Consider the following 15,290-nt stretch of genomic DNA (forward strand, 5'->3'; position numbering starts at 1 on the left):
CTGTCTGGGGTGGAGAATTACAAAGGTTAAAACTCCCAAGAAAAGAAATTCATCCTCATCTCCATTTTAAATGGGAGACCCCCTCTTTTGAAACTGCGCTACCGAGTATTAGATTCCCCCATATCAGAAAACATCCTTTCAGCACCTACCCTGTCAAGCCCCTTCAAAATCAGTAAGTTCATGTCTCATTCTTCTAAACTCCAATATTCCCTGAACTCAAACATTCACTCCCACTCCCACTGACACACAGTGGCAGCAATGTGTACCACCTGCAAGGAGCACTGCAGAAACTCATTAAGGCTTTCGGCAGCACCTTCCAAACCCGTGACCTCTACCACATAGAAGGACAAGGGCAGCAGATGCGTGGGAACACCACCACCTGGAAGATCCCCTCCAAGCCACTCACCATCCTGACTTGGAAATATACCGCAGTTCCTTCACCATCACTGGTCAAAATCCTGGCGCTCCCTTCCTAACAGCACTGTGGGTGTTCCTACAATACATGGACTGCAGCGGTTCGAGAAGGCAGCTCACCACCATCTCCTCAAGGACAATTAGGGATGGGAAATAAATGCTGGCCTAGCCAGCAATCTCCACATCCCATGAATGAATAAATTTTTAAAAGTAAGTATAGGCCCAAACTGCTCAGCCTTTCCTCATAAGATAATCCCTTTATCCCAGGAATCAACCTAGTGAACCTTCTCTGAACTGCCTCCAATGCAAGTATTTCCCTCCTTAAATAAGGGGTCCAAAACTGGACACAATACTTTAGGTGTGGTCTGGCAAATGACTTGTACAGTTGCAGCAAGACTTCCCTACTTCTATACTCCATCACCCTTACAATAAAGGCCAACATTCCATTTGCCTTCTTAATTACTTGCTAAACCTGCATTCTAATGTTTTGTGATTCATGTATGAGGACACCGAGATTCCTCTGGCCTGCAGCATTCTGTAGTCTCTCTCTATTTAAGTAACATTCTGTTTTCCCATTGTTTGCACCTTACGTTTCTCCACATTATACTCCATCTTCCAGATTTTTGTCCACTCATCGGACACTTAACTGGCCAGTGCTGGGCTTTCACAGGATTTAGGACCCCAGGGTGGAAACTCCGTCCCTGAGAGCTGTTGGCTAATCACAAGCTTAAGACCGCCGAGGGATTCAGGCCACAGCTGAGTGGGGGCGAGATGGGGTTTGTGGGAAGGGAAACTCTGGCTAGGGGAGGAGAGGGATTTAGAAGAAAGAGTGGGGAGGTTGCTCTCAGCGCCCCCCCACCCCCCCACCTTCCCAATGCTGAATCCCTTGATAAGGCACTGAGTGCCTTTGAACGAAGCACCCCCTTTGACAGGGATTGCTTATATAGGCTCCCTGCGTGGCGACTCTCCTGCTTGGTGAATGGCAGTGACAACGGGGGCATTAATTGCCTACTTAAGGGCCTCAATTGGTGTCCAGGTGGGAAGGCTATCCACGAGTCTTCCCACCCTGGACCTAATCGGGCGGAGACAGAAAGGCAGTGGGATCTCCACCCTACACTCTCCTGCCCAATTAAATGTCCCTACCCACCCCCCACACGCCCAGTCACCACTGCGTGGGGGTGGGGATTAAAGTCATCCCCTTGTGTCCTCCTCACAACTTGTTTTCCTATCTGTCTTTGTATCATCAGCAAATTTGGCTGCAAGATACTCAGTCCCTTCATCTAAGTCGTTAATACAGATTATGAATAGTTTTGTGGCCCCACTACTGATTCCCATGGCACTCTATTAATAATAGCTTGCCAACATGAAAGTGACCCATTATCCCAACTCTCTGGGCTGCATCTTCCGGTCGGCGAGCGGGGGAGCGGGGCCTGCTCATCACGGGCATCCCGACATCACCCCTTGTCATTTACATTTTCAGGGCAGCAGGCGTGCATCCGAATTGGCTGCGCACCCGCCGACCTGTCAGCGGCCTATTAAGGCCATTAAAAAAGTAATTGAAACCATTAATGGACCTGCCCATCCAAACTTAAGGTGAGCGGGCAGGCCGGGAGCCCTGGCGGGCTTCTGAAAAAGCACTGAACCTCATCCACGGGCGGGACAAGGTTTCACGTGGGATTTAAAAATTTCAGAATATTTTAAAATAAAAGTTATGACAGCGTCATGTGAGGGGACATGGCAGCAAATTTTTTTCTATTGTTTAAACTGCTTTTCACATTTGAGCCAATCTCCCTGAGGCAGCACTTTGCCTCAGGGAGTTCTGTGCTCTCTTTCGCGTGCCTGTGCCAAAGAGCGCACTCCCAGCTCAGGGAATCCACCCCCTGCCCGCGCAGGGAGTGCATAGCGCTTCCTGGTGGACGTCACGGTGGGTGGGCCTCAATTGGCCCACCCACGTAAAATGGCAAAGCACCCCAACCGGGGGCGCCAATCAGGAACCCGCCTGCCCGCGCCTGCTCCCACACATCGCCCCTGGTGGGGCGAAAATGTTGCCATCTGTTTCCTGTTAGTTAGTCAATCCTCTATCCATGCTCTTATCTTGTGTAGTAACCTTTTATGTGGCCTTATCAATGGCCTTTTGGTAATCCAAATACACCACTGTTATGATCTTACCTGCAATGTATTTAGTTTTTTTTTAGAATCCAAAACTCCAGGTATTTACTAAAACAATGAAGCCACAAGGTTCACAGTTTAACCAAAATAATTTTATTATACCAAAATCAAAGATCATGAATCCTAACTCTTATTGTTGAATAGTCTGTTATGTTAAAGATGTTAAAAGTCTGTCAGTCTCTTTCTCTTTCTCTCTGATTCTCTATCTAATAAGAGTTTTACTCCCTTTTAACCAACACACAAATTTCAACTGAACTTTGTTTCAAAGGGATGTTTTCACTTTTGCATCGAGCTTGGTCTAAGCCTAAAACTCAAAACTGAAACCCTGCTTAGAAACATAACTATCCTCGACAATTAACTTATGTTGACCTTGCTTTTCTCTGTTGTTTATCTCCCAGGCAACCTGGTCACATGGTAATTTACTGGAAGCCAGGTACTTTACCTAAATTAGATCATATAGAAACCTAGTCTTTAAAGGAACCATCACCCCACATAAAATATAGGTTTTATCCACAAAAACACATGAGCCATCACACTACATCCGCTGGTTCCCTTAATCCACCTTGCTTGTTACAACCTCAAAGGACTCTAATAAACTTGTCAAACATGATTTTCCTTTCATAAAACCATGTTGATTGTGTTATGATTTTCTGAATGTCCCGTTACTACTTCCTTAATAATGAATTCCAGCATTTTCCCAATGACAGATGTCAATAACACCTTCCATTACTTTATTGATGGTTGAGAGTAGACTGAAGGGGCAGTAATTTGCTTGATTGGATTTGCCCTGTTTTTGTAGACAGGACATATCTGAGCAATTTTCCATATTGTTGGGTAGATGCCAGTGCTGTAGCTGTGCTGGAACAGCTTGGCTAGAGGTGTGGCTAGTTTAAGAGCACAAGCTTTCCACTGGGATGTTGCCAGGGCCCATAGTCTATGGTGTGTTCAACATTGTCAGCCATTTCTTGATATCACATGGAGTGAATTGAATTGGCTGAAGATTGGCATCTGCAAAGCTCAGGGAGGCCGAGAAGAATCATCCACTCGGCACTCCTGGCTGAAGATGACTGCAAATGCTTCACCTTGTCTTTCACATTGATGTGCTGGGCTCTACCATCATTCTGGATGAGAATATGTGTGGAACCTCCTCCTCCAGTTAGCTGTTTACTACAAAATTTACCAAATCATTTTTTTTGAAAGTTTAAAACATATACACATCGTCTAGAAAGTTCAGTGAACACAAGCCCAGAAAAGGTTTAAACGCAAACCCTGAGCTTTGTTATGAAAGGTGTGGATGGGGCACAACCCAGGACTGCAAACCCAGGATTCTGAACTTCATGGCTGGAGGGCATCACTCATGACTGTATGGAGCAGAATTGCAGAGCTTTGATCTGATCCATTGGTTGTAGGATCGCTTTGCTCTGTCTGTCTCATGCTGCTTCCACTGTTTAGCATATTTGTCGTCCTGCACTGTAGCTTCAGCAAGTTGGCATCTAATTATGCTGCTGCTCTTGGGTTGCTCTCCTGCACTCCTGATTTAACCAGGGTTGATCCCTGGCTTGATGATAATGGTAGAGTTCTCAGTTTCAGAGGTTTGAGTTTCATGGTCACCATTACCAAAACTATCCCAGTAACATTACCACTATGCTACACTTCTTGTGTCCTATTAAAAATAAAGGTATGTATTTATAAAGCACCTTATATGACCTCAGGACATCCCAAAGAAATTTACAGGCAATAAAGTACTTTTGAATTGTAGTCATTGTTGTAGTGTAGAAAATGCGGCAGCCAATTTATGCACAGAAGACTCCCACAAACAGCAATTTGATAATGACCAGATAATCTGTTCTTGTGATGTTGATTGATGCATTAATATTGATTAAGTCACCAGGGATAACTCCCCTAGCTCTTTGAAATAGTGCCATGGCATCTTTTACATTAGACTGAGAGAGAAGATGGGTCCTCAGTTTAACATCTCATCCGACCATGCAGAATTTCTTCAGTAATGCAATCAAGTCATGTCAAACCAGATTTTTTTGCTCAAGTCATTGAATGAGACATCAATCCATATCCTTGTGGCTCAGGGTGAGAGTGCTACCGACTCAGACATAGCTCCAGACATGCTTAATCCCAATAATTCAAGAATGTTAGAACTAACAGTGTTGTTCTGGGAAGACATTTTAAAATGTAGAAATGTTGCACCAAAGTTTGTATAACAATTGATTCCAATTTTTAAATATTTCATTCTTAGCACAATCCAGTAAGAAATCAATTTTTAGAATGAATAATGGGATATTTCATTTAAATAGAAAATCAAGCCTGCAAGGGTTTGTAATTTCATATTTAATTAAGTCACCAGGCTAACAGGAGGAATGTTCTCTCTACTTCGGCAAAGGAGGCTCCAGGTAATCTTTCAGCTCAAAGCACTGAATTTTTGATATCAACAGTTTTTGCATCTTTTTAATGTTAATTCAACTATCAAAACAGCAAAAAAGATGTAATTACATTAATCCAATTTGCCATATCATTTAATCTGTGGCAAATATAACTGCACAGTCAGAACCATAAATTAAATTTAGTGAACAAAATGACTTCTGGGTGCAGATGTTTTTCTTAATTGGGGGTAGAAGCGCAAGGCAGACACCTGGAGCATGTTTGAGGAATTTGGCTGTTGTTGCAATTCTGGGTGAAGTGGATTGCTGCAGTTTTCACTAAGTTATAATGGTGGGACCTTTCTTTGAATCGATAGTAACTAAAATTCAGATGAGCAACCTACAATGTGAAAGCAATTTTAGAAGCTTTATAGTACCTCTCTTTGCTATTCATTTCCCACAATCAATAGTCCTTTACAACACGATTTGTCATGCAACAATAAGGCACACATCAGTCCTATCATTTCAAATGGACAAAATTGGTATAACTAAGTGTCCAGTTTTGTTTTGTTTCATAAAGAAACCTCAACAGCTTGTGGCAGTTGAACAGTGATTAGAAAAATCCTATAGCCGTAACTATAGAGATACTGAGGAGAGCTGGTCTGTCTGTCTATGTTCATCTGCTGCAGGCCATTAACACAATCTGAGGCATTTGTCAATGTATAATTAAGTGGTTAGACCATGGGTCAAAAAGGATGCGTTAATCTTGGATCACTTGAACATAATGCCGTTGGAAAACAAATCTCCCTTATTAGTGACACAGCTTGGTCTTGTCATGATGTTGCTGCCATGGAAATAAATGGGATGGGGGAGGGAGGGGAGGAATTTGCAAATGAATGAAATGCATCCATCAGGAGAATTTACTATTAATCATCGTGATGTAATTAAACCAATCACAAAGTGGAACAGAACATTCGTGGAAAATGCAAAGAGCTTTGAGATTTGCATTTTATATTTAAAAAGTGAAAACGAATTAATACCTCAAAAAACTTAATTTTCACCTGCCATTACAAGTGATACCACAGGGCTTCCATTGTGCACTATTTTCTCTTGTAATATCAGTCTTATTAATTAAATTTAGTATATATTAGTTTGCATCAAAGGCGACTTTGTATGGCAGGCTGTCCATGTGCAAAATAGTCACTTTGCACCTGGACTGCAGAGAGACTGGCTGGACTATTAACAAGCGATCGTGGGGGAACAGTGCATTTAGATATCCTCCTGAGCCTATGACTGCAACATTAAAGCAAATTTAGAGGGCAGCTTAATGGAATACGTATTCTACCAGGTCACTACCAGGTATCACTAAAAGTGAAACACAATTCAGATACTTTGTTAGCCATAGACAGAAAGTTTTATAATGTACCTGGGTAAAAAATGGCTCGTAGATCTCAACCCCCTTGTCTGATCCCTGTGATAGAATTTCTCGTCCTCGACGCCAACTGTATCGGACAGGGGGATTCGAATTGACTGAACACCTAAGGAATACAGTTCTTTCAAAGTAAAACTGTTCCTTTGCTTCACCTACACTATGATGTACCGTCAATACAGGGTCATCCAAATCTGCAAAAGACAAAAGAAAATGTTCAATTGAGTTGCTTGACTTTTAACATCAATCATTTCTAATACTGTTAGTGGGATTTGAATCATAATGCATGGACAGAAATTCCAGCCCCAGTTTCAGAAGGTTAGGATTCATACCTCTCCATGTAACTTGCTGCTGATGTAGAGCAACGTGGGAGATATAATTCTTTTTCTGCTATTCCTTTTCATGAAAATTGTGTTCAAGATGAATAATATTAATGGCAGAAAACAAAACCTTTTCAATTTGTTTAAAATCCGTTGTCAACAGCAAACATTCCCAGAGATTGAGCAGCTCCCTCAACCCTGGCAAAATAAGTGTCCCTGCCCCAACTTCAGAACACTGTTCACATCTGCATCAGCGCGCGATTAGGTACTCTGTGGTCGGAGTGGGTGCCCCAATTTTGTATTGATCAGCATCCAAGTGGAGGCAGATTTTGAGATACGACATGTGAACTGGATTTAGCCAGCTCAAACCCTTACAAGCAGCCGGCAAGAGAGACTGCATCTCAATGGGAGTGACCGGGCATTTAACATTAACTGTAGTCATGGACAATCTAGACCCAATTGGCCCAATTTTAACTCTGTGCAAGTGGACAGGCTTTGCATAAGTTAAAATCTCGTCCAATGAAGGGAAATTTTACCCACCCTGCCTAAACAAAAGGGTGGATTTGGGTGGAAGTAGGAACTTAAAATATCTCAAACACAAACCTAACATGCCTCAAACAGGCCAAATTTCAGTTTTAACATGGATGTGTAACCAACCTATTTTTAAAAATTTTGTTACAGATTTAAGCGGTGCCTGGCTGGGTTTCCTGAATCTCAGATAATTCAGCAACTAAAGGCAGGCATGAACTGCTGCATGGAATAAGCAAGTGCTTTTTCCAACACTGCTTGTGGGCAAGGAGGGGGAGTATTTCCCCACTGGTCCATCAAGCAAATCTGTAAATGTCCACAGCAATCAAACCCCTGTCAATGATCCAATGTCTTCTCGATGTCCACTCCTACCTGGGATCCTTCCTGCAAACTCCCCCATCATCCATGGTCCCCCCACAATCTTTTCCACTCCTCCCCCGATCTCCAGTCCCTGCCACAATCTTCTCCCCTTTCCACCAATCCTCCCTGGCCCATTCCATGATCTTCTCCATTCTTACCCCCCAATCTCCAGAACCTTCCATGATCTTCTCCCCTTTTCCTCTGATCTCCCCTAGCTCCTTTATGATAACCTCCCGATGCCTGGTCTCTCCCTGTCTTATCTCCACTCCCTGCTACCTCTCATGCTGAGGGGCCAACCTGCCCAACAGCCAACCAATGTCTCAATTTTGGTGACTGTGCCAGAAAATGGATTCCAAAAATGCCAATCATGTCTTGCTGTTAAACTTATCAGAACCCCAGGGAATCCTGTTCTTATGGAATTGTCCCTGCTCCCTTCCCGACTCAGGGTTACCATTGGGGCCAATAAAAATGAGGAGTTCACAATTTTTCATAACATCCATGTCATGCCCAGTACAGGCATGTCACATTATGAACTTTCAATCAATACTTTTAAAAATTGGACACAAACAAGCTGTTAAAATGACTGCCACAAATCACGTGGCTTTTGGCATTTGGGCTATAGACAGTATCAAGCCTCCAGTGAATGCCTAATTAAAGATAAACATTGGTGAGGGTATCTCACAACCATTTGTGGAATTCATGCATCTCATTGTTTAAGGATGGATCAACACCTACAGATAATTGAGATTCCAGACTGCCTGTATCCACTGGACAAAAGAGAAAATCAAAGCTCAATGACCACTACCAACTGCCCATTGTATCACAATGGCCTCACCCACCCAGACTGGGTGAACCTCAGAAGTGTTAACCCAGCAGTTATGTGACAAGCTGGTTCCAGGGACTGCACCCTTATACTCCAGGGCACAGAAAATCCATCAGAACCATCAGTCATCAACCAGTCTGAGAATTAGACTCTGAAGCTCGCTGAAATTCATTAAGTAGCCAAAGTACTTAATCAGATCCAATTTCAAAGTTCACCTGAGAACCAACCTCCCAGATGTTCAACTACAAGAAATCTCACTGTGAAGCCTTTAATTTACAAGACTCTCACTTCAAATTTAAATCATTGGATACAGTGAAGAAACCACAGGCCTGCCATTTGGAAGACTGGAAATCATAAATCAGAGAATTAATTAACTATAATCTGTAAAGGTGCACTAGCTTTATCTGTATCCAATTTGAGTGTGTGTGTGTGCATTCATGAGACCGAGTATGTGACATTGGGTTAATTCAGGATAAGCAAGTGAGAATAAATAACTTTATTTAAAACTCACAAAAGCTTGCTGCTGAATTATTTAATTCAAGGGTAAGAAAGGACACATCTCTTCTCATAGAAAACATACTGATTACATGCAGTAATAGGGCAAATACATTCTGTCTATGACACTAGGTTTTAATATGGCTATGAATATAGTGGATCCCAAATCATTCACTAAATGATTAGAAACTTAAATGATCTATTTCCAATTGTGTTAATACAGAATAGATTGAAGGAGTGAGTGTTAGATCTAAATCTCTCTGTTGCAAATATGTTTTACTGAAGTTCCCAATAGTCTCAGTTGAATACTAAGTGCTTGTGATTGAGTTAAAAGGACAAAATAATTATTGAAGTGCAAGCTGGTTTAGAGAATGAAAATATGGCACATGTGGTTTTCAAATTCAAGGCTTTACCAAAGAGCAACATTGCCATTGAGACTTAAATCATTAACAAAGACTAGCATTACCTGTGCCAGCCTTGTCTGAAATCACAATGTTTTGAAGTAATTAAAATGTATTGTTGGTCAATGATTGCTAAAAGTTACACAGGGTCTCTTTAGTGGCCTCTAATTATTCAATAGTAGACACAAATGATAATTAAAGAGAGCTGGCAAACAAACAACTTGCAGCTGAAGTACTTAGTTATGGTCAATACCTGTATATCAAAGTCATTTCAAGACATTCCAGACTGACAGTTAACGTACAAGCCTTGTAGCAGTATAGTCCATTAGAAACAGAATACTTAGTACTTGCAACAGTGGTGTACTCATTAATGTGTGTGTTCACTGTTCACTTCATTATGCAAAGAATCACAGGCTTGAGTCAAATGATTGTCTTCCTTAGATCTGACAGCTTATTGTGAGAAGTATTGTCAAGAATTCAAGGACGTGTGTTTAAGTACTATTGCACCTTATCTGAGTGCAACACTTCAACCTATGGGAAGATGAAGCTCCTGTTGTGTATTTCACTGAGTAAGACTAACACATCCTCAACTGGAGGCAATCATTACTAGACGGCAGCAAAGGGGGCAATATAATAAAATGCTCAGATCTTGTAATATACTACACTCACTCCGTACGTTAAAAAACCTATACATTAAAATGTAAAATGGTACTTGTGCATAATTTCCCAGAATACAATATGATTAAACCAACAGCAACAATTCCTGAAATTTAAAATGTTGGGTTGCATATTTGTTTTTACTGTTATCACAACTAACACATATATGGCCAAAATGTCCAGAGTAATTTACATGTAAAAAAAATGTTTTTCCTTAACACCAGTATGTGTTTAACAAAAATACCATAATTTGACAAGAAATAATGAAATGAAATTATTTGTTCTTTCATCGTACGTACTTTTAATTAAGCTATCTGGCTTCTTTTTCTTTCTGTCTGTGTATCTCCTCCCATTTCCAATAGCTTGATTCTGCTTTCTCATCATCTGACTGTACAAACCTGAAAATTAACTTTAACTACCAACTCCACTTAATAGTTAGGATTGTGACATTAATTGATTTATTCACTTCTTTCTACTGGTTTCCATCTGACTTTTACTTAGGACCGTAGGAGGAATTTGGACTATAGGAAGTTTATCATATTCTCCCTTTGACAGATTTCCGCTTTCAAGAAAATTATCTACATGACACCAATGAAGTCTTGCTCCAATCTTCACTAGATATATGAATGCACTGAGTCTCTTTACAACTCCAGTCACATACTTCTCCTTATCACCTAGGTGGTGTTTCACCATGACCTTCTGACTAGCACTTGACTCTCTAAGTTTCATGCTTCATGTACCTTTCAGTTTGTCTTGCTTTTCTCTAACTTTGCTATTGGCGTCAGGCTTAAGTAAATGAAACCTTTTCCTAGGAGCATGTTTAAACATTAACTTGTAAGGTGAGCAATGTGTTGTAGGCTGTGGGATTCTCCTGTAACAGAACAGAAAATGTCTAACCTATGTCAAAGAGAAACATGGAAATTACTGCTTAGCTTGTCACCTAGCAAACACTTCTGCAAAGACCTCTTCACAATCTTTACATTTCTTTCTGCAGCACCATTTGATTCCATGATATGGTGATATTAGAGTATGTTTGACTCAATTCTAACTCAGAAATATTTCAAACTCTTCTGACATAAACTGTGGACCATCTGACACCAACATATCTAGCAACTCATAAATTAGAAACCAACTTTTCAAAATCTCAATAGTTTTGCCACTTGTGGTATTGGGCATAGGCTCAACATTTATCTACTTGCTATAGCTATCAACTAAATCAAGGTTCTCTTTCCCTTCCATTTCAAATAAATCAACATTAATTCTTTCACTGTTTCTTGTGTTTGAACGTGGAATGAAAGAAACCTTGGTTGGATCATTACTCTTTTTCTGAGACACACCAGAAATTTTCACCAAATCTTCAATATCTCTATCTACCTTTGGATACCAAAAATACCTTCTCACTATTGCTTTCATAGGGACTATCCCTGAGTGCTCTTGATGAAGTTCCTCCCACAATCTCCGTCTAAACTTTTGGTGGAATAATGACTCTGAAACCCTATGGGTAACAGCCTTTATCTACACTCAGTTCATTTCCACATGTGATATACTCTTGCAATTTCTCATCATCATGCTCTTTAGGTCAGTTATTTATGACATAATTGAGCATTTCCTTATGAGTTCCTCCACTAATTTCTCTGCCAGACACTAGCATGTCAGTTGTGTATGTAAAATAATTCACAGGTAACTCAGTGGCTAGGAATAAATCAGCCTTCACAGGAAATTGGAAAAGAATGTCTACATTTGCACAACCTGCTGATTTTCAATAATTAATATCACACCGATGGCTTATATTATCCTTCTTGCCCAAAGACCACTTTGTGCTCTCCTAGCACTTCCTCAATGACAGAAGTACTCTTAATGATCCCTACTGTAAATCACTTGGTCCAGTTTAACTCTACCTTCTTAAGCCAATTTCTTCCCATCACAGGCACTTTGTTCCCTCCTACTACTACCAATGGCAAATAACAGGATGCATCATTGTATTCCACTCTAACAGTATCTTCACTGGAATACTGTTGTTGGAATAATTAGATAGTTTCATACTAGTCTTGAGTAAGGGAATGTGACTTAGGGACTTCTTGTACTTTCCTTCTGAGGTAAGGGACATGGCTGTAGCTGTATCAACAAAGAAAGTAAGCTGTGAATTTCTGACTATCATTTCTTGTGGTCATTGGAATTTTATCTTCAGGCCTGTTACACTCATCTGTCATATGCTTTTATTTTTTGCTCTCGACTGAGTACAACTCTTGATCTTCCTGCTCGATAGCATCAACTTCTGTTTCCACATCTACCATAAGCCCATTAAAAGATTTCCAGACTTCTGAACTAGCTATAGATCTACCAGGACCTCGGCCTGGTGCATGGCTGCAACTTGGAGCTTTACCACAATCTGGAGAATTCCTGTTCACTCTACTCCTTCATGCCATCTGGATATGATCGATTTTCCCACAGGCACAGTGCTTTAACTGGAAATGGGGGCATTTATCTGGTTGGTGGCTACCAGGGCAATGGTAGCATCTAAATTTCAGACTCTGAGGCTGTGAACTTGGTTGCCATAGCCTGGATCCTGCTGAAATCCAATGGACCTCCCCTGCGGCTCAGGAAAATAACTCCCTTGCAACTATCTTTCTGCCATTTCCATGGCTGTGGCCCCATCACAAGCCTCCTTCCATGTCAGCTTATTATCTTTGCTCAGAAGTTTGCCCAGGTTTCATTGTTCTTTAGACTTCCTATGGTTGTGTGTCTAAGGTCGATTTCTCGGTTTGCGCCATATCCACTTGACGAGAGAGTTTCTTTCATTTGGGAATGTAATCTGCAACAGTCTCACTTGGCAATTGCTTCATTTGACAGAAGATAACTGTTGTTGTGTGGCCTTGTCGCCTATTTGTAATAGAGTTGATCTGCAGACAACTTTCTAAGTGGAAACATTAGGTTTATTTACAATATAGCCAGCAGCAACTACACATGAGCGTTCAACTCCATCTCTATCTCTACACCGATTGAGGCGGTAGCCCGTGCTGCCAACACATTGGTTTACACAGATCATGTGATCTTACATCACAGGACTATTCCTAATGTACAGTCCAACATTTAACAAAACCATAATTACTACAATAACTCTGTGTAATTTCATTCTTAGTTGTACCATAATATGTGTCCAAAATTTCATTAAGTTCAGCATATTTCACAGTATGGGGATTTCATGGACAACACTGGTTTGACACGACCTCAAAAAGAATCTGACCCCATCATGGTGAGGAAAACATTGACTTTATCCTCAGCTCTCATTTTGTTTGCCTTCAGCCAAATGTGTGACCTTCATTCATAATTACACCCCCATTGTCCCCAAATATGCCGTCAGTGCTGTTTTTTCAATTATGTACTGTGCTGACTCACTGTGTACCTGAATACGATGCGCACACAGAACAGTATTTCAACTTACTCAAACGCCCTCAGTAAAGAGGAGGCGGTAGCATAGTGGTGATGTTGCTGGACTAGTAATACAAAGACCCAGGCTAATGCCCTGGGGACATGGGTTCAAATCCCACCACAGCAGCTGGTGGAATTTAAATTCAGTGAATAATTCTGGAATATAAAGCTAGCCCCAGTAATGGGGACCATGATCTTATCATTGATTGTTGTAAAAACCCATCTGGTTTACTAATACCCTTTAGGGAAGGAAATTTGCCATCCTTACCTGGTCTGGCCTACATGTAACTCCAGACCCACGGTAATGTGGCTGACTCTTTACAGTCCTCTGGAATGACCTAGCCAGGTCAGTTCAAGGGCAATTAGTGATAGACAACAAATGCTGCCCTTGCCAGTGGCGCCCACATACCGTGAAAGTATTAAGAAAAAAAAACAACTTTAGACACCCAAAAATGTGCTGCAGTGTTCTTCAGTCTTTAATTTTTTAAATGAAATGTGAAAGATAATCCCGATCCAGCCTCGTCATCACCTTTCTGTTGTTTATTGCACTGAGCACCTTTAACACATGCTCAAATGCAGGCAGCCATTATTGAACTAACTTTATTTACACTCTCCAACAGACAGGGCAGCAGATATGGTAATGTAACAAAATGCTCAGATCTTTCAATATGCTACAGTTCCAACATTTGACTTGTCTGACAGAAAAAAATTGTGAAATTTCTTAAATTATATTTTTATTTATTATTTTATTATTTTTAAATTACTTTAGGTAGGCAGGACAAGTGTGTTTTATTGGGTAGTGTCTTGAAGGGAAGCCCATAACATTTGTAGCAAGCAGACTGCAGTCAATTTGGCCTGTCAGTAACATTTGAACTCAAACTAATCAAGATATTGGTCCTTTGAAAGGCAATGAATATTTTATATGTTAACTCCAACTTGATTTGCCCATTTTTAACTGACATTGATGGGTTGTTAAATTAAGCTGGAGTTGGGAATATTGCAAAGTCAAACAATAAGGGAAATCCTTGGATCAATCAGCTTTCATTTTTTTAATATCTATTAGATGGTTTGTTTTTGTCATAATTTTGGGATTAGTAAAAACCAAGTAAACATACTAAACATTGTTTTATAAATATGCATCAAGATAGTTTTTTAAAAAATTGTGACAAAACTAATGGTGGCTGATCATACATAAAAAATAAATGAAATATCAAACCCATACAAAATTAAGAAGACTGGAACTAGACAGTTGTTGACTCATAGAAGTACGCAAGATCAAATCTCATATGAAAGAAGCTCATTTGTGTTAATCGTTCATGGGGTAGCCTTAGTCTTTGAATATGACTTGCTATGGCTCATAATGCAGTTATAAAATGGTAGATAAAACAATCATATTAAAGCCACTAAAAATTCACTAAATGTAATCCAAACCTCACTTGAGCTCAAGTGTCAGGCCTAAAGATTCGTGAAGAGTTCCTCAAAGTGTGCACAGAGGAATATCCTGTACTCATTACATTTTTCAGAGCAAATCTGTCAATGGAATATTTTATTTCTGAAGTTTGTGGTTAGAAGGAATGAAAATATGACTTAGAAATAAAATGGATGATTGTCCTTTCATTGTGGTTTCTTCAGAACAGGAATTTCACATGTATGAAGCTGAAACACATTTCATTCTCAAAGCATACATTATTCTCATCTGAAACAGTTGCCTTCAATTACTTCATTAGCCCCGATGAATACACTTATTTTTAGGTTTCCAGTGCTTATGCTTTAGTTAGCCAAGAGGTAGGTAGATGAACTATTCATTGGCTCGTGTCACAGCTGTTCTCTAATCATTCATTAGAATGTATGCAAGAATGAAAAGACAGTGATCTGTTTGGCATCTTCCTTAAT

General features: G+C 40.4%; 1 protein-coding gene across 2 annotated transcripts in view; it reads right to left on the minus strand.

The window, feature by feature from the left end:
• mdga2a (MAM domain containing glycosylphosphatidylinositol anchor 2a) overlaps positions 1 to 15,290 on the minus strand; it is a 918,070-nt gene that overhangs the window by 595,658 nt on the left and 307,122 nt on the right. For both annotated transcript variants that reach the window (XM_078562337.1, XM_078562336.1), the window contains exon 4: positions 6,382 to 6,578. In XM_078562337.1, coding sequence (XP_078418463.1) covers positions 6,382 to 6,578 — 197 coding nt within the window. The remainder of the gene's footprint in view (positions 1 to 6,381; positions 6,579 to 15,290) is intronic.

The sequence above is a fragment of the Cetorhinus maximus genome, chromosome 18 (assembly GCF_964194155.1).
Source record: "Cetorhinus maximus chromosome 18, sCetMax3.hap1.1, whole genome shotgun sequence".
Lineage (NCBI taxonomy): Eukaryota > Metazoa > Chordata > Chondrichthyes > Lamniformes > Cetorhinidae > Cetorhinus > Cetorhinus maximus.